The sequence below is a fragment of the Entelurus aequoreus genome, linkage group LG16 (assembly GCF_033978785.1).
Source record: "Entelurus aequoreus isolate RoL-2023_Sb linkage group LG16, RoL_Eaeq_v1.1, whole genome shotgun sequence".
Lineage (NCBI taxonomy): Eukaryota > Metazoa > Chordata > Actinopteri > Syngnathiformes > Syngnathidae > Entelurus > Entelurus aequoreus.
Window position 1 is genome coordinate 22,517,578 of NC_084746.1, and position 23,563 is coordinate 22,541,140.

General features: G+C 39.8%; 1 protein-coding gene across 6 annotated transcripts in view; it reads right to left on the minus strand.

The window, feature by feature from the left end:
- vps9d1 (VPS9 domain containing 1) overlaps window positions 1-23,563 on the minus strand; it is a 104,876-nt gene that overhangs the window by 35,701 nt on the left and 45,612 nt on the right. For all 6 annotated transcript variants that reach the window (XR_009821320.1, XR_009821319.1, XM_062022386.1 and 3 more), the window contains 4 exons: window positions 20,146-20,487; window positions 19,949-20,078; window positions 12,049-12,254; window positions 7,313-7,397 (listed from right to left, as the gene is read on the minus strand). Coding sequence is in view for 4 of the 6 variants with exons in the window: in XM_062022386.1 (XP_061878370.1) it covers window positions 7,313-7,397; window positions 12,049-12,254; window positions 19,949-20,078; window positions 20,146-20,487 (763 nt within the window). In the remaining 2 variants the exon portion in view is untranslated. The remainder of the gene's footprint in view (window positions 1-7,312; window positions 7,398-12,048; window positions 12,255-19,948; window positions 20,079-20,145; window positions 20,488-23,563) is intronic.

Genomic DNA, 23,563 nt, shown 5'->3' on the forward strand with positions numbered 1-23,563 from the left:
CAGTGCAATTCATTTGGCAGGAGCAATGAACTGTCAGCGCATTTAATTCATTTTACCTCACTGAATACCACTCATTTTCACACGCTTTTTTGTCATACGTGTAGCTATGATAACGGACACATGTTTTATTATTCATAGTTTGCTTAACAGTAATAGAATATTCTTATATGCTATAAGTGACCAGACGTCCGAGATCAAAACTGGGAATATAAACCCAGAGAAGGGGGAAAAAAACGGTCAGCTATTTTTAAGTTGAAGAAACAATATAATTACGTTATATATACATGCGTATATCCTACATAAACAATGTATGAATACATTAGATATCTATATATCTTATAGACCGTATCTCTGTTGCTGCAGCAACAGAGAGTTTATTCTGTCTTGACACTTTGTATTGATATTTTGTATTACATTCTTCCCTTAAATGATAATGTTTACAGTGATTGTTACATATGTATTTTTTATGTATGTCGCTTTGGATAAAAGCGTCTGCCAAATACTTAAACATATATAAACACCTGAAAGTCTTTACATCAGCTAAAACCACCAATCTGTTTCACTGGATTCAGAATAAAACCAAATGCTGTCTTACCCAACAATGTTAGTATTTGAATATTGTTACTTGAAGACTTATTCCTGGTTACAATTATACTGTTAAGAAAGTATTGTCTTATATTTTGCCTAAAATGAGAATGCATCATAATCAGTGGCGGCTGGTGAATTTTGTTTTAGGTGGAGCTGAAAGTTTGTAAACCAAACCCCTGTAGGGGCGTCATCCTCCCCCAGAAGATTTGTTTGTGATTTTCACATACAAATATTGAAGATCTTTGCTCCTTCTTAACTCTGTGGTAATGTTATTTTCATAAAATACAACCAAAAGTACATTAATGTTAAATCTTACTTGTGAAAAGTAATCCCCCGATTCCTATTTTCAACAGTCCGCTCATTTGAGCAGGAAAACGCTGAACACCAGCCCGGCATCTTTGTTTTCTACCTGTCAACTGTCAGGTTAGGCTGCTCGCCGGCTCCTCATCACCACTTCAAGATGCAATTTGCTCGCGTCACAGCAACCAATACTGCGTCTACTTATAAGATGTCTATGGTTATAACATCATTTCAAACACAGCAATATGTTGCGTCCACTGCAGTTTGCTTCCTTATTCATACTTTTTGTCAAGTGATTTTTTTAAGCAGGGTTGCATGAGGTACCTAAACATAACGTTACGTTAGTCATTGTATCACACACAGTAACATAACGTTAGACGGCGGTCAGCAGCACCGCATATTTTAGCCACCTACAAAAAGACAAACATAGTCAAATAAAGGTCAGTTAAAATGTATACTATATTAAGAATATGTGTACATATTGCATAGGGCCCTGACATCTAAAAAGTACAACTCTGTTCATTGTTACGTTCATGTATTTGTTATGTTTTTCATGTGTACGCACACATGAACACACATACAGTATGAGATGAGATCAATGAGATAAGGTAAGAACAGAATAGAAACTGCTGTGGAACTAGTTACAATGCAATATGCCATGGAAATACAATGTTAACACTTTTGTACAAATAAGTACAGTTGCACTTGTTTTTGCAAATGTGTTTATTCTGTAAAGGAATGAGTTAAATGTTTAAAATTGTTTAAACTATTAAAATGACTGGTTAATAGTGCTATTATGAATTGCAATGTCAGTACTATTTTTTTTCCTGCTATTTCAAATGCACTTGTTTTAATAAATAAATACAGCGGTTTAAAAGCATACACAATCTGTGTAAAAATATTAGTCTGTGGTTAAAAGGACTTGAAAGGACTCGAAACTCAAAATGCAGGACTTGTGACTTGACTTGAGACTTTCCAGTCTTGACTTTGGACTTGACTCGGGACTTGCCTGTCTTGACTCGGGACTTGACTCGAGACTTGAGGGCAAAGACTTGAGACTTACTTGTGACTTGCAAAGCAATGACTTGGTCCCACCTCTGCTAGCTCCTATGCTAGCTCCTAGCTCCATAGAACACGCCAATACAATTCAAACACCTGATCAACACACACAATCACTCAGCCCAAAAGACCGTTCACCTACCCCAAGGTTCATAAAGCTTATATATTTTAAAAAAGTTACGTATATACGCAAAAAAAAAGTTGCGCACATACGGTCAAGCGATCAAATGTTTAGAAGCCAAAGCTGCATACTCACGGTAGCACGTCTGCGTCTTTGTCATCCAAATCAAAGTAATCCTGGTAAGAGTCTGTGTTGTCCCAGTTCTCTACAGGCGTCTGTGTATCGAAGTCAAAAGTCCTCCTGGTTAGAGTCTCTGTTATCCGAGTTCTTCCATCTTGACTGCATCTTTCGGGAATGTAAACAAAGACGCGCCGGCTGTGTACTGTTGTTGCTGACTTCGTTCGAAAAATACGTCCGTTCCGCACAGACAACTTTCTTCTTTGCTTGCTCAGCTTCTTTCTCCATAATGCAATGAACATAATTGCAACAGATTCACGAACACAGATGTCCAGAATACTGTGGAATTATGAAATGAAAACAGAGCTTTTTTGTATTGTATTCAATGGGGAAGGCATACCTCTGTTCCCCGGGCTACGTCACACGCATACGTCATCCTCAGAGGCGTTTCGAACCGGAAGTTTAGCGGCAAATTTAAAATGTCACTTTATAAGTTAACCCGGCCGTATTGGCATGTGTTATAATGTTAAGATTTCATCATTGATATATAAACTATCAGACTGCGTGGTCGGTAGTAGTGGGTTTCAGTAGGCCTTTAACTCTGTTATTATTAATAATTAATGATATTTATCTTTGTGGAAACACTGATCATCTTAATGATTTCTCACAATAAATATATATAGAAACAGATAAATATCAATATGCAACACTTTATTTTTTTATATTTTTCTCTAAGTGCACATTTTTCAAATTGTGAAATCACAATATCCCATTTTAACTAACTAGCCACTAACATTTTTTAACAAATCATGAATTACTTTGCAACATGTTTGTACAAATAATAACTCATGTAAAATACAAAAGTCAACTCTGAAATTTTTAAATAAATGATGTCACACTTTGAACTGGACACCAAATCTGTTATCTGTTTCTTTGTCAAATAGTGAAGACCAAGTCTTTAAAATATTTTTTTGGATTTTCAAATTCTTTTTGAGTTTTGTCTCTCTTAGAATTAAAAATGTCGAGCAAAGCGAGACCAGCTTGCTAGTAAATAAATACAATTTAAAAAATAGAGGCAGCTCACTGGAAAGTGCTGCTATTTGAGCTATTTTTAGAACAGGCCAGCGGGCTACTCATCTGGTCCTTACGGGCTACCTGGTGCCCGCGGGCACCGCGTTGGTGACCCCTGGTGTAGAGTGTTCTGGGCTTCAGACATGATTTTATTTCAGAATTCCTTGAGAGAAAAAACACCTGGTTAGGCTTTGGTGTGTAAAAATAAAGTTAAAGTACGTATTTTGTTTACAGCTATGTTGTTATTATGCTGTTTGTTACTTATGTATGTTATGTTGCAGCTATTTAAAATAGTTTTGTCAATTTGTTCTGGCCTGAAATAAGATGGCCCTTTGAAACATATCTTTGTCTTTGTGTGTTGTATGTAGACCACATTGCTTAGCAGAGTTCAGTGATGCAAATGCATGTCAAGTTGATCAACACATTGTATTATTCTCCAGTGCAATAACAGTACTGAAATGAAGGCTAAAAGGGCATTAATGGGAGCTTTAAAAAAAGAAGTAACTAAATAGTTACTTTTCACAGTAACGCATTACTTTTTGGTGTAAGTAACTGAGTTAGTAACTGAGTTACTTTTGAAATAAAGTAACTAGTAACTGTAACTAGTTACTGGTTTTCAGTAACTAACCCAACACTGAGTACTACACTATTGTGAAATGCTAGCTCTGTTTGACAGTGCAAACCTCTCTCATTTTCTCTGAGCTCTTTAAATTAATTTCAATGGGCGGATCTGCTTTGAGATATTAGTATTTTGAGTTACGAGCTAGATCGTGAAACACATTGTGCTCATAAGTTGCAGTACTACTCTAAATGTAATTACTCAATTAATTGAAGATTTTCATCAGAATATCCAATTACAGAAATTTTTGATTATTTAAATTTCTCAGCTGTAGCCTGAGTCGACATTATCCGGACTCGGGTTGTTCGGCTGCGGCATTAAGTGCTTTTGATTTGTAAAGATAAGATGGCGTCTAATTAATTTGTCATTTTACCTTGTCTGGCTTTTGAAATAATAAACTGTTTGATGCAGCTCCCTCCCCAAACTTGAAAATTTGCTGCATAGTACAGGGTGAGAGAGAAATGTTACCTCAATTATTTTGTATGTCTCAGGCATGTGATTTGAACTTAATGAAAAAGACTGAAAATAAGCCAGGGTTCTGGGGGTCCCACAGTAGCTTTTGGCATTGCTGCCTTTCTGGCATGGAATGCATTGCAGACGAAACAGAAACTCTCTGAACTACTTCCATTTGGAGCCTTCCCTTCTATCCTGAGGGACAGACAGCGAAAGACGTTTGCACAGTGCCTGTGTTTTTAAAAGGTGCAAATCTTTATTGTTTTACAGTTCTCTTTTATGCATTTTAAAATGTATGTCTTAACTTATTACTTTTCTGAAACTGCTCTGTGACATGTGCTGTTGACTTCTGGGCCAGGTCACCCTTGTGAAAGAGATCTTGATCTCAATGGGTTTCTTATCTGGTTAAATAAAGGTTGTATGTAAGGTGGGCAACGCCCCCAAAGCTCCTGGTTTTTCAGAATGAGTAAAATGAGCAAAAAAAGCACCATTTAAAGATGTTTTACTGTTTAAAGAAGTGAAAAATTTACAACAGAGTTGACATAAGTACATACCCCATTCATCCAAATGAATCACTGTCTGTTTCAGCCACTATGTCATTTAGTCACTACAATAATTACAACTTGTGTTCACATCCACAGGAACCACATGGGTTAGCCTACTCTATACAGTACTTACAACGTTACTAATGTTCACTTCACAGCCGCAGATGGTTTATCTAGTCATTTACATTATTTACACATTACTTTGGTTCATTCATACATTACTTTGGCATTTTTGCTCTGATGGCTCTGACAAGAGCCTTCCTGGCAAATTTCTGAGCAGCTAGCATTTTCCTTTTTGTTTCTGCTTTAGTGGATTCTGCTTGGATTTGTTAGCCAATTTCTGTCTCTTTGACTCCCTCGCCACTTCTAACTGCTCCAAATGCAAAAATCATAAAGAGTACAAACAATGTTTATTCTATTAGCTAACTTCCTTTATCTGAATAGCCATTTGTGATTTATAGCATGAAATAACAAATATCTTGCAGTCATGTTGTTTATGTTTCAAAATGGTTAAATTATTCAAAGTCAAAATATAAACAGTAGAAATAATGAACAAAATGTCAGCTACTGTCTTGTTCTGAAAAACCAATGAAAATGAAATTTAGCATTTAGACAGGTTATACTGTAGTAAAAGCCATCACATATCTGCCACAACCATGTGTGTTTTTAAATGTGTATTCCACGTCTTCCATGTCGAGAGCAGTTTTGATTTGGGCTTACATGGTAAACAATTAAAATTAATGTTTTGGGCAAGTAGACACATTGTGGGTTTCCTGGGTGTCGTCTACATCGCTAAAAGAAAAATCTAAGGAAGAGAATCCCTCTGCCATCTTCCACTATTTTTTTTAAATATATAAATCGCCCACTTGAATATTCCCTCTTCTCTTCTCTGAATCTCTCGTCGTCATTTAGGATGTGCGTGTCTGTTGCGATTTCCCATCCTGGTTCGATGACTCGCCCTATCTTGCCTCTGATTGGCCTGTCCGTAATGTTTTGCCCTAATCTTAACCAATCGTAACTCATCATAGTAAACCAACCAATCATCATTTATGTGTCCCGTATGTTTTGTCCCCTGCCCGTAGAGTTGCTTCGCTACGTAGCTTCGATTTTAAAGTTAATCATTTTTAATGGAAAACCATAGTTTTTATCACTGGATTATCAAAAACCGTACTCTCTAGGAGGAAACCATAGTTGTTGGCAGGTATGGCAAAGAGACGGATCAAGATTTTAACACACATTGTAGGTCGAAAAAACTAAAAAAACAGAAAATCTTTTTTTATATTTTTACAGCAATAAAGACGGATTTCCGACTAAAGACGGAAAAATCACAATACCTGATGTCTTCAATGTATGAAAAAAATTATGAGGTCATGAGGTCTCATACATGGTCGACCGCTTTTGACGACATGAGCTCCAAAAGGGTTAAGATCCTTTATTATGCTGTATTTTATACTGTATGTTTATTGCCAAAGTCACAAGTAAATGTGCAAGTTACCGGTGTAGATAGTTTTTGTTTTAGCAATGTTGACAACTTATGAACTTATAAAGGCTCCACTGTAAAATTCTTAAAGGAAACATAGTTCTTCATTCAGTAGTATTTGTTACTAGTGTTGATGAAATTTGGTCCGTACCTATGAAAGTACGGAATTCAGTACCCATCCCTACCTGGCAGTTTTATGGGTTGCATCAACTCATCAAATTCTTAAAATGTGGTTTTCAGTTTACTAACTTGATCAACTGTCCTATGAAATCTCAAACAACTACTGGCACTCAGAGAGGGTTTTGTGTTCATTGTTCACTTGATAAAATATAGATGCCAATGCTCCCAGAGATGAACAAAAGAGGAGCAGTCCACTGTGCTCAATCATTTGCCAATGTTTCAAATACGTTGAAAGGAACACAATTGAAATTGACTATGCAGAAATGTGTGTTCTACATGATGACCCACTGAGTCTTTGTCTGACACTGAGTGCTTTATCCTGAATTCCACAAACCCTATCTCTCCCTCGCTTAGGCTTCTTGTTGGCTCCTGGGTCAGTTCCAAAACTAGACAGGACGACCCAGTTTCAGGCCTGGCCAGTAAGGGGCACTCTGTAGGGGGATAAAAAGCTTTGGACAACCCCTGCTGTGCCACATCTAACCGGTCAATGATTAGACCTGACAGAGAAACCTTTACAGCCCTGCTCTATAAATTATGTTCACACTCAACTTTAGGGGAGTCACGGCATCAAAAAAGCTCTTATTTGAATAAGAAGCCTCGCCATTCTCAGATAACCAAGGTTTTGCCTTCAAGAAGTGAATCTTCAAGTGCACTACAGTAGTCTTTAGAAGACAAGCCTTAATTCTCCCTTTACATTTTCACAAAAAAAGGCTCAATACTTTTTTTCCCCACATGACTGGCGTCATAAAAGAACATGCCAGAACTGATTATTTACTTACATGGCAGCTGTACTGGGTGCTGAATCCACCTCGTGAAGGCCTCTGTAGTCTTCAGCACAAGCGCAGATCAGGCGTAATGTCCTCACTGTAATAGAAGGAAAAACTAAACCAATACCTACTAGTAGGAACTAGGGATGTAACGGTGTGGTAGATACTGCGGTATTGCAGTTTCAAAATTCTCACATTAATGCCGTGACATGTGTTGGTATCAAACGAAAACTTGGTCAGTAGTTTTTTCTGGCGCTTTTGCATTGGGCAGTCTCAAACTAAATTATATCTCCCAAAATACTTTGCGCAGTGCGGAATTGGTTGGGGAAGGTGGGGGCGTCCGACGCCATATATGGGTGAAAAAGAGGAAGCAGTCGAGAGAGGTGTGTTCGTAGTAGAGGGATTTTTTTTACCGGACATTTCCTGAAAATTTTGTCAAAATCTGTCCATAACTGTTTAAAGGCCTACTGAAATGAAATGTTTTTATTTAAACAGGGATAGCAGATCTATTCTATGTGTCATACTTGATCATTTCGCGATATTGCCATATTTTTGCTAAAAGGATTTAGTAGAGAACAACGACGATAAAGATCGCAACTTTTGGTATCTGACAAAAAAAAGCCTTGCCCCTACCGGAAGTAGCGTGACGTAGTCAGTTGAACATTTCCGCAAAGTTCCCTATTGTTTACAGTGATGGCGGCCAGAAGTGAGAGCGATTCGGACCGAGAAAGCGACGATTTCCCCATTAATTTGAGCGAGGATTAAAGATTTGTGGATGAGGAAAGTGCAAGTGAAGGACTAGTGGGGAGTGGAAGCGATTCAGATAGGGAAGATGCTTTGAGAGGCGGGTGGGACCTGATATTCAGCTGGGAATGACTACAACAGTAAATAAACACAAGACATATATATACTCTATTAGCCACAACACAACCAGGCTTATATTTAATATGCCACAAATTAATCCCGCATAACAAACACCTAGGTGTTTGTTATGCTAGCTCCTAGCTCCCGTCCATATAACCCGCCAATACAATTCAAACACCTGCACAACACACACAATCACTCAGCCCAAAGGACAGTTCACCTAACCCAAGGTTCATAAAGCTTATATATTTACCCAAAGTTACGTACGTGACACGCACGTACGGGCAAGCGATCAAATGTTTGGAAGCGCAGCTGCGTACTCACGGTACCTGATATTCAGCTGGGAATGACTACAACAGTAAATAAACACAAGACATATATATATACTCTATTAGCCACAACACAACCAGGCTTATATATAATATGCCACAAATTAATCCCGCATAAGGGACGGCATGGCGAAGTTGGTAGAGTGGCCGTGCCAGCAATCGGACGGTTGCTGGTTACTGGGGTTCAATCCCCACCTTCTACCATCCTAGTCACGTCCGTTGTGTCCTTGGGCAAGACACTTCACCCTTGCTCCTGATGGCTGCTGGTTAGCGCCTTGCATGGCAGCTCCCGCCATCAGTGTGTGAATGTGTGTGTGAATGGGTGAATGTGGAAATACTGTCAAAGCGCTTTGAGTACCTTGAAGGTAGAAAAGCGCTATACAAGTATAACCCATTTATCATTTATTTATCATTTATATCAAACACCTAGGTGTTTGTTATGCTAGCTCCTAGCTCCCGTCCATATAACCCGCCAATACAATTCAAACACCTGCACAACACACACAATCACTCAACCCAAAGGCCCGTTCACCTAACCCAAGGTTCATAAAGCTTATATATTTACCCAAAGTTACGTACGTGACACGCACGTACGGGCAAGCGATCAAATGTTTGGAAGCACAGCTGCGTAGTCACGGTACCACGTCTCTGTATCCAAATCAAAGTAATCCTGGTAAGAGTCTGTGTTGTCCCAGTTCTCTACAGGCGTCTGTGTATCGAAGTCAAAGTCCTCCTGGTAAGAGTCTCTGTTGTCCGAGTTCATCGATCTTGACTGCATCTTTCGGGAATGTAAACAATGAAACGCCGGCTGTGTTGTGTTGCTGACTTCCCTCGCAAAATACTCCGCTTCACACCGACAACTTTCTTCTTTGCTTGCTCTGCTTCTTTCTCCATAATGCAATGAACAAATTGCAACAGATTCACCAACACAGATGTCCAGAATACTGTGGAATAATGAGATGAAAACAGAGCTATGTTGTATTGGCTTCAATGGGATACGGATACTTCTGTTTCACTGGCTACGTCACGCGCATACGTCATCATCCAAAGGCGTTTTCAACCGGAAGTTTAGCGGGAAATTTAAAATTGCACTTTATAAGTTAACCCGGCCGTATTAGCATGTGTTGCAATGTTAAGATTTCATCATTGATATATAAACTAACAGACTGCGTGGTCTGTAGTAGTGGGTTTCAGTAGGCCTTTAAGTAAAGTTGCTAACAAACAGACAAATAAACCCTGGCAAAAACAGAACGCCTTTGGCGGTGGTAATAAAATCTGCGTACTGCATACTTTCGTATCCACCGTGAGGAGGGAAAGCTCCCGGTGGGAGCGCGGACACCATGGGGAATACGAGTTATATGAAAACTTGATAAACCACACCCAGAAAATATATTTGATCCCAGCAAGGCTAAACATTAAATTGTGGGGTATATACATTATTAAAAGTTAACAGTCAACTTTTTCCTGAGAAACAGCATTTTCCAAATCGATAATAAATAATGTTCACTGCAGGGACTTCTCAGGAAGTAAAAGTTGAAAGACACAAAACTGAACATTATGCACACTTGATACACTTTATGTATCCATTGTCAGTTTCAGGACACTCAACTGTAATTTTTAAAAAAAATATAGTTGCTTCAAACAGTTGATGTGCCCGCACAATTATTTGCACTTAGAAATACATGTTTGTAGTAATAACTTTGATTACAACATTTGAGCATTAGGTTTGTGTTCAATTACAGTAAGTGTGTTTATCCAAAACATTCCTATCAATTCCTTTTACACATTATGACATTATTATGTGGGCAATACCACATTAATATCGTACCGCGGCCTTAATACTGTGACAATATTGTACTGTGAGATTTTGACAAAGTTGCATCCGTAGTACGAATGTATCTTGGTGAAAAATATATGGTCACAGATGACTACAATGTATCCAAACGGACATCCTCTGGATGTTCAGCCAGTCCACCCCTTAAAAAACACACAAAACTTGCAGAGGATGCAAGAGCACAGAGAGTATAGTTTTTTTAGTTTGCTTTTTCCTGAGCGATTAATATTTACAGTTTGATTGCATTATTTGACGCTTTTGATTTGATTCAAGAAAAAGGCTACAACTAGGCTAGAAAGATATATCATTCAATTATGGAACTATAAATCAATACAATCACTTTTTATCACAAAACAATCCCTTATTTCATTGAAAAATAGTGTTTCTTCAACACTTTGTGCTCACTTACTATGATCTCAGGGCATTGCTAATAATAAAGTACCACAGAGTACATACAAATTTGAGTATCCATTGAAGTTTCATTATAAAATTGCTTAGGTTTTAGAGTGTATGAAGGGATTTAAGAGCATAAGAAGTGTTAAGTGTGTTAAAGCTGTGTGGAGGGCTTATAAAGACTTTAAATGTACAGTACAGGCCAAAAGTTTGGACACACCTTCTCATTCAATGCGTTTTCTTTATTTTCATGACTATTTACATTGTACATTGTCACTGAAGGCATCAAAACTATGAATGAACACGTGGAGTTATGCACTTAACAAAAAAGGTGAAATAACTGAAAACATGTTTAATATTCTGGTGTCTTCAAAATAGCCACCCTTTGCTCTGATTACTGCTTTGCACACTCTTGGCATTCTCTCGATGCGCTTCATGAGGTAGTCACCTGAAATGGTTTTCCAACAGTCTTGAAGGAGTTAGCTCATCGAGAGAATGCCAAGAGTGTGCAAAGCAGTAATCAGAGCAAAGGGTGGCTATTTTGAAGAAACTAGAATATATAAACTGTTTTCAGTTATTTCACCTTTTTTTGTTAACTACATAACTCCACGTGTTCATTCATAGTTTTGATGCCTTCAGTGACAATCTACAATGTAAATAGTCATGAAAATAAAGAAAACGCATTGAATGAGAAGGTGTGTCTAAACTTTTGGCCTGTACTGTATATAATGTTTAAATAAATCATAACATAGTATCCCTACTTTGCAGAAATTCACCTTCCACAAGCAGTTTATACCGTAACTCCTGCAATGATCGAGAGAATACTGTGCTTTGTACTCAAATGTAATGACTTTTTCAATCCAGCAGAAGGCGCTACTTTGAAACACCAATGCAGTATCAATACAGCCAGTGCTTGTGCCACAAAGATCGAGCATGAGTCAACATAGTTTTCATTATTACACAAGCTAAAAACTACATTTGAAGATAATCCGTGTTGTGATATAAATGTTTGTCCACGCCAATGGGACCCATTACCTCCCTGCTTGGCACTCAGCATCAAGGGTTGGAATTGGGGGTTAAATCACCAAAAATGATTCCCGGGCGCGGCGCCGCTGCTGCCCACTGCTCCCCTCATCTCCCAGGGGGTGAGCAAGGGGATGGGTCAAATGCAGAAGACACATTTCACCACACCTAGTGTGTTTGTGCCAATCATTGGTATTTTAACTTTAATTAGACTCTGTGCTTGAGTAGCTAGACTTGCCTGTGGGTACTTACCCATTACCTGAGCTATTTCTATTTCTACAGAATAAATATTTTAAAAAACTTACCAATACATTCCAACTTTCTTTGCGGGCAGAAGTCTTTTGTAAGAAGCTTCAGCTCTTGAACAGCACACTCGTAAGGGTATGAACCTTTCAGTGTGTGAAGGTCCAGGGGGAACAGTGTCAAGGGTACACCAAAATCGAGAGGTGAAACATCCTGAAAGAGTTTCATTCGAATCTCACATGAGAGTTCTCTTTTCCTGTGGACTTTCCTGAAACAAAAAGTAAATAAAAGATAAACATGAACAAAAAAAATTAAACATGACAAAGTCGGTACAGTATATATCCATCCATCCATAATCTATAGGCATGTCCACATCAGGGTCACAGCCTATCCCAGCTGACTTTGGGTAAGAAGTGGGGTACACCCTGGACTGGTCACCAGCCATTCAGAGGGTACAATTATACCAACAACCATTCAACTCATTCAAACGCTTTAGAGTCTCTAATTAATCTATTGTGCATATTTTTGGAATGTGGGAGGAAGTCAGAGTACACGGCCAAAACCAACTCACTCCACAGTCAACAGGCAAACTCCACATAGAGATGATGGTCGAACCCTTAATCTCCTGACTGTGCGATGAAAAAAAAAAATTTGGGCAAGTTGGATTAATTTAAAAACCATAACCAGCCAGCAGGATGTAGTTTGCCCATAGCTCAATAATACCATATAGAAATAATTATTCATATTTTAGTTACACCTATGCCTTTATGAAATTGCAAGTTTAGACTGGGTATTTCTCCTTCAAATAATCTGAAATGTATACATATTGTATGTAAAGGTATTATTTGCCACTGTGAAACATTCAAAAAAGAGAGTTCACGCCATCTACTGGTCAATGAAAGAGCTGGTCCGCTGTCCTCCATGTTAAAGATTACTAGATATCCTCACACAATCACTGAACATGTAAAGGTTCAGTGATTGTAGAATCGGACTTCTATTGTGAAGGGGGGAAAGTGTGCTGTGCAGTGATTCATCACTACAGAGAACGCGTCTCCACTGCTCTAGAGTCCAGTGGCGACGTGCTTTATACTACTGCATCCCACGCTTTGCATTGGACTTGGCTTAGATGCAGCTGCACGGCCATGGAAACCCATTCCATGAAGCTCTCTGCGTACTGTACGTGGGCTAATTGGAAAGTCACATGAAGTTTAGAGCTCTGTAGCAACTGACTGTGCAGAAAATCGGCGACCTCTTTGCACTATGCGCTTCAGCATCCACTGACCCCTCTCTGTCAGTTTACGTGGCCTACCACTTCGTGGCTGAGTTGCTGTGGTTCCCAAACTCTTCCATTTTCTTATAATAAAGCCGACAGTTGACTTTGGAATATTTAAGAGCGAAGAAATTTCACGACTGGATTAGTTGCACAGGTGGCATCCTATGACAGTTCCACGCTGGAAATCACTGAGCTCCTGAGAGCGGCCCATTCTTTCACAAATGTTTGTAGAAACAGTCTCCATGCCTCAGTGCTTGATTTTATACACCTGTGGCCGGGCCAAGTGATTAGGACACCTGATTCTGATCATTTTGATCGGTGTCCGAATACTTTTGGCAATATAGTGTAGTTTATTTTATGGTCCTGAAACAACAAAACACCTTAGCATTATGTATATTGTAACATCACTACCTCTGGGGTTGAAACACCCTTCCTTTTTTAAACAAAAAACAGCATTCTTTGATCCAGACAGCTCAAGTTGACTAACTTCTAAAACTCATCATAATGTTTCACATTCTGTCTGGCAGACTTCAGTCAAGCTTTGATGTTCTGCTGCCGAGGTTTTTGTTTAACGTTGGCCATGAAGATCACTTCATCCACAACAATGACGTGAAACATCAAGTGACGACAAGACAACTTTGCAGAGATCACATCTTAAATTATTTTCTCTCCAAAGTTCTAGAAATGTTGTGTTCTTGACACTTGTAACAGTGAATGTATGAATATAAATGTATAATCGCCTCATATTGTGACACAATTGCATATGCATTTGATTACTTGATCTTTGTACACACAAATTGATGGATAACTTGCTTTGAAATCATAAGTCAAGGTGACAAGCAGATAGGGATGGAAATGGATACAATTTTTACGAATCTGATTCCACTTTCGATTCTGCTTTTAACTGTTCGGTTTTTTGTTGATTCTCCTATCGATTCTCATTTGGATAAAAGGATAAAAAACATGTTGATTCACCGTTTAGTTTAGAGAAAAAAAACATGGGTATATATACAAAAACAGTGAGGTCTTAAAAGACCTACAGCCTCGATGGGGCGAAATTAAAAATATTTTGTTTTAAAAATAACTATCATAATAAAATATTCTACTGTAGTAATAAAATACAACATAACTAATTATTTGACAAATGACAATTACACAAAAATGTTACGTAACATGAAATTAAGTTAATTATATTTATATAGCACTTTTCTCTAGAGACTCTCAACTACATCTATCTACATCAGGCCAGGGCAATTATTTTGACTTGAGTGGCCAAATTTAGAGAAAAAAATGTGTCTGGGGGCCAGTATATCTATTTTTAGGAACACTAATACAAAACTTCAAAATACGGTTTCATTGAATGCTAAAAACGTTATGACTGACCGACTGAAACGGAATGAAATTTAATTTTTTTTTACTGAATGAGACACCCGGAATGTACATGAAAATAAAGAATGTATAATGAATAAAGAAACACTGAATATTGACAACAAATGAACGTCACACCCCCTCTCGATCTACATATTTTACAATCAAGCGAAACGCAACAAAAATGCAACAAACACAGCGAAATATGAATGAGAAGGGTAAAAAAAAAAATTCCTACTTTCTGATACATCTGATATATCACTAAGCTTTAGAACTTTGTTGTAAAAATCTCCTTCTGCGTCTGTCCCTGACACCCGCATTTCAGGCTGGCCGCTCTGGAAACACTCTGTGGAAAAGCACCCCGCCAACACTGCTTGTTGTGTCATCTGAGCTGCTGTGACTTAGATTACCATAGTAACTAATTAGATTACCATAGTAACTAGTATATCGTCCAAAAGCGCAGATTCCAACCACTGAAATACTTTGTAAAGTTCAAGACTTTCTGTAATTTGAAAACATCACTGCACATCATAATGGCGGCTACAGTTTCGATCTTAAAGATCTAAAAAAAATATTTGGAAATGTCCGGCGGGCCAAATTGAAAAGCTTAACGGGCCTTATGTCATGTCTGTTGATCATGTTTTTGTTTGGCCATGTGCTGTTTGTTTTGTGGACTCTTTTTTTAGTTCCTGGTGTCACTTCCTTGTTTGGTTTGGTTTCCATGGTCACCCATTAGTTTTCACCTGTCATGTCACGCACCTGTTTCACGTTTTGAGTCACGCACCTGTTGTTAATCATGTCTGTGTTATTTAAGTCTTTCTTTCTGTTCACTCGTTCTACATTCATTGTCTTTATGTCACACCAGTTCAGGTATCATTCTGACCAAGTAAGTTTTCATAGTCCATGTCATAGTTTCTGTTAACTAGCAGCTTCATTTGTGTTTTAGGCACGCTTGCCTTTTTTGTTGTATTTTTGTGGTTATGGTAGTGATTTATTTATGTTAAATAAATCCAAGCCTACCTTCACGCTGTCGTCCGGAGCCGTCTTTGCACTGGAAGAACAACCCCGCAGCACGCTGCGACCCCCCAACGTGACAGAATGAACGCAGCAGACGTTCTTCCGCAGACGAGCCATGAGGAGCCAGCATGGCGCGTCGTTCCCCCAGGATCCTCCTCCGGACCACAGGATTCCCCAACCAGCCCAGTCTTCCTCGCCGCCGCAGGAGACCCGTGCTGATGACGTCATCCCGCCCACTGGTCATGACGTCAGAGACCAATAATTTTTTTTTGATTCTATTTACACCCTCTGTCAGCCGCCCACTAAGGACTTTGTTTTAAAAAAAAATCCTTTTGAGAAGATTTTTTCTAAATTTAGATTTTTTCATACCCAGTCTAAAGTGGAGGTGGTGAATAGACATTTTGGACAATTTAATAGGGAGGATTCTGCCCCCCTCCTGACCTCCCTCCACCCACCCCAAAAAACGGTTCCAGACGGGGGGGGCGTTTGGTATCCGCTCCTTGAGGGGGGGGCTAGGGCCAGGTGCTGTAATAGTGGGGTGACTCAGCTGCGCCCAGCCAGGCAGCAACCTCCGGCCCGTCCACCACCACCGGTCTTTCGGCCTGCCAAGCAGCAACCCCCAGCTAGGCCACCTGCACCACGTCAAGTTCCTCCACGCCAAGCTCCAGTGCTGCCAGTACCAGCTCCACGCGGCCAAGCTCCGGTTCCTGCACCACGACGCCAAGCTCCGGTTCCTGCACCACGACGCCAAGCTCCGGTTCCTGCACCACGCCAAGACCAAGACCCTCGCCTAGACCAAGACCAAGTCCAAGACCAACCATGCCAAGTCCAAGACCAACCATGCCAAGACCAAGTCCAAGTCCAAGACCAACCATGCCAACACCAAAACCAACCATGCTAAGACCATGACCCACGCTGCCAAGACCATGACCCACGCTGCCAAGACCATGACCCACGCTGCCAAGACCAAGACCGCCAAGGCCAAGACCACCCATGCCAAGGCCAAGACCACCCATGCCAAGACAAAGACCCCCCACGCCAAGCTTCGCCGCCTGACGCACCACGCCAAGCTTCGCCGCCTGCCACGACAACGCGCCCACCTCCTCGTCGGCCAAGGATGTGGCCATTCCATGGGCGTCCGCCACGCCAGGTGCGCCGACCTCCTCGTCTGCCACGAATGTGGCCATTCCCAGGTCGCCCACCTCGTCAGGTTCAGCGGCGGTATACCCGCCGCCGCCACCTGACTCTGCCCCGGTGGATTCGGGGACACCTGGTCTGGCGACCCACCGCCATGCCCCCCTCCCGCCCATCCATGACTCTTGATTCTGCCTTGTTTTTTTGTTTTTGGACATCTGGGATCTGTCCTTAAGGGAGGGGCTCTGTCATGTCTGTTGATCATGTTTTTGTTTGGCCATGTGCTGTTTGTTTTGTGGACTCTTTTTTTAGTTCCTGGTGTCACTTCCTTGTTTGGTTTGGTTTCCATGGTCACCCATTAGTTTTCACCTGTCATGTCACGCACCTGTTTCACGTTTTGAGTCACGCACCTGTTGTTAATCATGTCTGTGTTATTTAAGTCTTTCTTTCTGTTCACTCGTTCTGCGTTCATTGTCTTTATGTCACACCAGTTCAGGTATCATTCTGACCAAGTAAGTTTTCATAGTCCATGTCATAGTTTCTGTTAACTAGCAGCTTCATTTGTGTTTTAGGCACGCTTGCCTTTTTTGTTGTATTTTTGTGGTTATGGTAGTGATTTATTTATGTTAAATAAATCCAAGCCTACCTTCACGCTGTCGCCCGGAGCCGTCTTTGCACTGGAAGAACAACCCCGCAGCACGCTGCGACCCCCCAACGTGACACCTTTGCGGCCCCCGGGCCTTAATTTGCCCAGGTCTGATCTACATCTATTTAAGCTACATTTAAACCAGTGTGGGTGGCACTGGGAGCAGGTGTGTAAAGTGTCTAGCCCAAGGACAAAACGGCAGAGACGAGGATGGAGGAAGCAGGGATCGAACCTGGAACCCTCAAGTTGCAGGCAGGGCCGCTCTACCAACCAAGCCGCACCGCCCCATGTTTAACATTTTTCAAATAGAAATGAAAAGTATCTATTTAAAAAAAATGTAATACAGTATACATGTTGTGAGCTCAAAAGTAAGTACAATTTCATCAGTCAAAAACAACTACAAGCAAGTCAAGTACAACTGTACACAGTGCAATTTTTTAACCATCGACTATGAAAATTAAAGTTAAAGTTAAAGTTAAAGTACCAATGATTGTCACACACACACTAGGTGTTATAACTATTATTTTGCGGAAAATTAAACAAATCTGCTGATAGTCTGTTAGTTACCTGCAGTTTTAACAGCAGACTTGCTGACATTGCCACCGCTGTTGGTGGTGATTCACTTCTGTCTCGAGGGGGATCAAAAACACGTCAATCATTCACGTGCAAAATCCACTTTGCAAGTTGCCCTGTTGCTTTCATTTCCCGTGAATAATTCTAATCTGTTAATCGACGTTGTGCATGCCGACAGGTATCAAATCATCAAAAACCTGGGAGCCGGTTCTCAACAACAACCAGTTTTCGATTCTGATCCCTACAAGCAGGTGTTAAAGTATATATTTTTACTTTTACAAACAAATTGTAATGTTTTTTAAGAATAAACTTTTAAAAATAATTTTTTAGGCCATCTCCATGCTTATTCGTTACGTGTATATGTCATTTTGAAAATATTTTATTGAAATATACCAAATAATACATTGCAGAATCGGTTTGAATCGAGAATCGTGTGGAATCGAGAAGCGATTCTGACTCGAATCGTCACCCCAAGAGTTTCACCTCTAATGATAATATATTTGGTGCATGAGCAGATAATATTCAAGTTTAAAACCTGGTGGTTGTGGATCCATAGTGGGAATCCGTGGTGCGGGGTCTGATCACCCCCGGCTGCGTCGCCCGGGTGTGTGTGCGTGCATTAAGTGCGGTCAAACTGACATTAGAACCTTTATTTAACCAGATAAGAAACCCATTGAGATCACGATCTCTTTCACAAGGGTGACCTGTCTAAGAGGTCAACAGCACATGTCACAGAGCAGGTTCAAAAAAGTAATACGTTGAGACATACCCGGTACATTTTAAAATACATAAAAGAGAACTGTAAAACAATAAAGATTTACACCTTTTAAAAACACAGGCACTGTGCAAAAGTCTCTTGCTGTTTGTCCCTCAGGACAGAACGGAAGTCTCCAAATGGAAGTCAGTGTTTCCCATAAACTGCCAAGATACCTGTGGCGGTGGGGGCGTGGCTATGGGCGTGGCTATTGGCGTGGTCACAATGACATCATCGAGTAATTTGCATAATTTACTACAATGATATGATTTTCTCTAAAAAGGCTCAAAAAATGTATACTTACTAATAATAAGAGTTTTGTTTTAAACGTCCATCCATCTATCCATCCATCCATTTTACAATATAATTACAACACTTTATGTACATATTTATATACAGATTTGAACAATAAGTTATTCACTGAAATATATTTATTAATTGTGGTTCTTACAAAAAATATATCTTATAAAATATAAAAGCTAAAATGTCTCTTAAAGCTCTGCCCCTTTAATTAGTGCATACCAAATAACTTAACTTTAGCCTACTACTACAACCATATTATTTACCAGCAACATAAAGTGAAACAGAGGCAGAGGTGTCCTGCCACAGTCAGTAACAAATAAACAGAAAACAGTAGTGGTCAAATACAAATAAGGCAACAAGAGAAGTATCCTACACTTCTGTTTTGTAAAGTAAATCTGAACAGCCTAGTATGGGCATCTACATCAACTATATGATTTGCCTGAGAAGCTGGACAGGACAAAAAAAAAAATATATATATATATATATATATTTTTTTTTAATTTTTATTTTTTTTTAATTTGTGGCGGACGTAATTTTTTCATGGCGGGCCGCCACAAATAAATGAATGTGTGGGAAACACTGGAAGTACCTGTAGTTCAGTGAGTTTCAGTTTCGTCTGCAATGCATTCCATGCCATAGGGGCAGGAATGCCAAAAGCTCTTTTGCCAAATTCAGTCCGTACATGGGGAACAGTTAAAACATACAAATTGTTAGAATGTAATGCATAAGAGCTGTTTTTTCTTAGAAACAAAGTACACAAGTATGGAGGTATTAAACCTAAAAGAGCCTTATAAATGGTTGAACCAGGAAGAGCTCATTCCAACGCGAGTAATTTCAAAGCAGCCACCTATGCGAGACAAACAGCAGTATTGAGAGTTAAGAGAAAGCAATTACCTGAAAAGAGCAAGCAAGGCGCTCCATAGGGGCATGAAAAAGGACTCCTCGATGCTGGCCAGACACAAGTCCTTATAACTGGCCGTGTTCAGACACTCAAAGGACAGCAAACAAAGTGATAGAAGTTGCTCTAAAATAAAGAGATGGAATTATTGAGTGTGCCACTTCATATGCTTCCATTCTCTCTTCAAACTCACCAATTGCTATATGTATGTCTTTGACAATTGCCTTCAGGTGTTGTTTAAGCGCCCTCATCTCCAGGTCTGAAAAGGTTTCCTCCTCCAGCTCCTGACAAGTGGCCTTATCACCGCTTAGCTCCGGGTCAAAGCAAGAGTCTTTAGTGCTGCTGTCCAGCTGATCCCAGTCTATCTCGGAGAGAAACTGCTCTAAATCTTCAAAAGAGTTGTCAAGCTCCTTCGTCATATACAGGTGACGCTCCTTCCCTTCTTCCACATCATCAGTAATGTTTACGTCATGAGAGAGTGACGGTGAAAGCAAGGAGTCGCTGGTGAAGCCCTGGTTACTGCTTGGAGTGCTGCCTGATGATGGTAATAATAGATAATGATGTACAAACAATCATCACAATGTTTTATCCAATCGTTGGTCAATACGAAGGATTGGGGAAAAGCATCTCCATAATGACAAAATGATTTGTAGTAAAACAACTGTCAGAACAAAAGTGACATTTATTGATGTTTTGGTTTTTTTAAACGGTAAATTTGGAAAACAATTTGATTATAACTAAATAATAAATACTTTTTGTTAAACCTATCCAAGCTAGGGTTGTACGGTATACCTGTATTAGTATAATACCGCGACACTAATGAATCATATTTGGTACTATACCCCCTCTGAAAAGTACTACTTCTAAATCACCAATCCTCGCCTCCATGGCGACAGATAAAGTACGTTTCTTACAAGTATCATCCCTGCAGGACGAGGAATAGCTAAACATGCTTCACTACACACCGTAGCTCACCGGCGTCAAAATGTAAACAAACGCCATTGGTGGATCTACACCTAACATCCACTGTAATGATACCAAGTACAGTTTAGATTTGTGTGAAGCAGGAACCCTGTTTGGCTGTCTTTTTACACGTGACTTTTGCAACACTTCTGCCGTGTTAAGACTTGTGTGTCCGTGCAGCAATTTGAACGTGTAGAAAAACTTCACCTTTTATTTCCCTATACTCACCACTAGTCGGTGCCTAACACCCACTCATGTTATTCTGTGTTGAAGCCACCACAGTAGACAAATTGCTCAGCAAATTGATCCTGGTCTCTGGACAGAGACGACAGGGCATGATATTCCAGTAAGTATAAATACATGCTTTGTGTGGAAAAATACTTGACTATTGCCTGCGATGTCCATGTTTATTTTAGGGCTTGCCACGCCAAACATGTGGGAATGAGTGTGGGATTGGTATGCTCATGGTAAAGTGTAAGTTTCTTGCGAAAGTATACGCGGGCATCAGTCAACAATGTAAATTGATCAATAAACTTGCATTGTTTTCTAGCTCCTATGTTATAGTATACTCTTTCCATTGTGTTTGATTTCCATGAGGTAATTTTAATCAAAAATGGTAAACAAAGAAGAATAAAAGTATAAAAAATAGATAACAATAAAAAATGTTCCAAGCTTTACAAACAAATAGATCTTGGTGTTTTATGTGGAGTGCTATTGTGAAGTTGCAATTTCACAGTCAACAAGTAGGTGGCACTGTCCAAAAACTATTAGAGGTCTGAACGTGCGGGTCCACAAGTGTGGGCCTGAACGGGCAGCCTGCGGGTCTGCAGACACATAGTGTTGTGATTGTCGGCGATATTAACATTTAAAATGCAGGCTCCGCTGCATATCAGAGCAAACAGTTTAACAACCAACAGTGAGCCAACCACTAGGGGGCGACAGAAAAACAGTGGACTCATCTAAGGCTGAGTAAGAATGAGTGAGAACAAAAGATGACAGTAGATCAACTGGTCACTTGTAGCTCCAAAAATATTAGGGAAAAAAATCAATGCATTATTACATCGTTGCCCTACCTTACCACAGGACACCAACAGGCACACGTTTTAACCCTGGAACACGACCACACGCCTTTCCGTTCTCTAGGCGACCTCCCGCTCATTCCTTCCATCCATCCATTTCCTACCACTTGTCCCTTTTGGGGTCGCGGGAGGTGCTGGAGCCTATCTCTGAAACGTGAAATTTCTCCTGCGCAGATGAACCAAGGCGTATGGCGAACTAGTTTCACGGCAAAGCTGTGTTGGTGTGCACACCCAAACAAATCATCGAGTTGTGGCAAAAGTTTAAACATTAACAACAGTTCCCTCCTTGCCTCAACCGCCATCGTTTGCCCGCAACATAAAGCTTATAGTTGCTTGCAGCCCCGACGAACAGCTACAAAAGCGGGGGTGTCCAAAGTAAATACTGTTCACCAAGGGACCATCCACCTCTCAAAGACACGCCAAAATAACGGATGTAATACTATGAATGAACACATGTGGAGTTATGTACTTAAAGAAAAAAGGTGAAATAACTGAATACATGTTTTATATTCTAGTTTCTTCAAAATAGCCACCCTTTGCTCTGATTACTGCTTTGCACACTCTTGGCATTCTCTCGATGAGCTGCAAGCACACCTGTGAAGTGAAAACCATTTCAGGTGACTACCTCTTGAAGCTCATCGAGAGAATGCCAAGAGTGTACAAAAAAGTAATCAGAGCAAAAGGTGGTTATTTTGAAGAAACTAGAAAAAAACTTGTTTTCAGTTATTACACCTTTTTTGTTAAGTACATAATTTCACATGTGTTCATTCATAGTTTTGATGCCTTCAGTGACAATCTACAATGTTAATAGTCATGAAAATAAAGAAAACGCATTGAATGAAAAAAACTTTTGGCCTGTACTGTATATACCCTGAGCAGTACATGTGTTCCTTGTAGTATGAGCCTTTTGTGCATAATCACATTTTTTCTCGTTTGCACTCAATGATCACACTTTGCAACGGCATATTCATTTTGGTTAGCCCTTTGTCTTTTGTACATTTGATTTTATTATTGATTAATTATTTGTATTTTAGGTTTCATTTTGAAATGAAAGCCAAGTACACATATTGTTTGATTAAAATAGAAAGTGCAATACAATTAATTTTACATAACAGTAAATAATCATGATTTCAATATTAATGAAAATAATCAAGATTATTAGTTTGGCCATAATAATGCTGCCGTGCACATCACTTTTATTGTGAAGGCTGGAAATGTGCTTCTGTTATTTGACAACTACTATGTTTTGGAGTGTGGAGACAACTTGAGGTTGTTTAGAATAAAAACAGTATCCCTAAAGTTCCTGCTTCCATCCTGTCTTCACTTCAAAGTTCTTGTCTGTACTTTTTGCATCGGGGATGTCGTCCACAACAACACACGCAGATGAGATGTGTTGTCCTGGCTAGCATTAGCTTTGCAGTTTGTACGCAAACTTAAGTCTGTGTTTTAAATGGTTGTTTCTATATTGTTTAGTTTGTGAAGGGGCGTGTGAGTGTTTTGGGGACATGAGCGGTCAAGGGCGCATGATTTTGCCAGACAAATATTCCTTTTCCTCATGATGACAACATT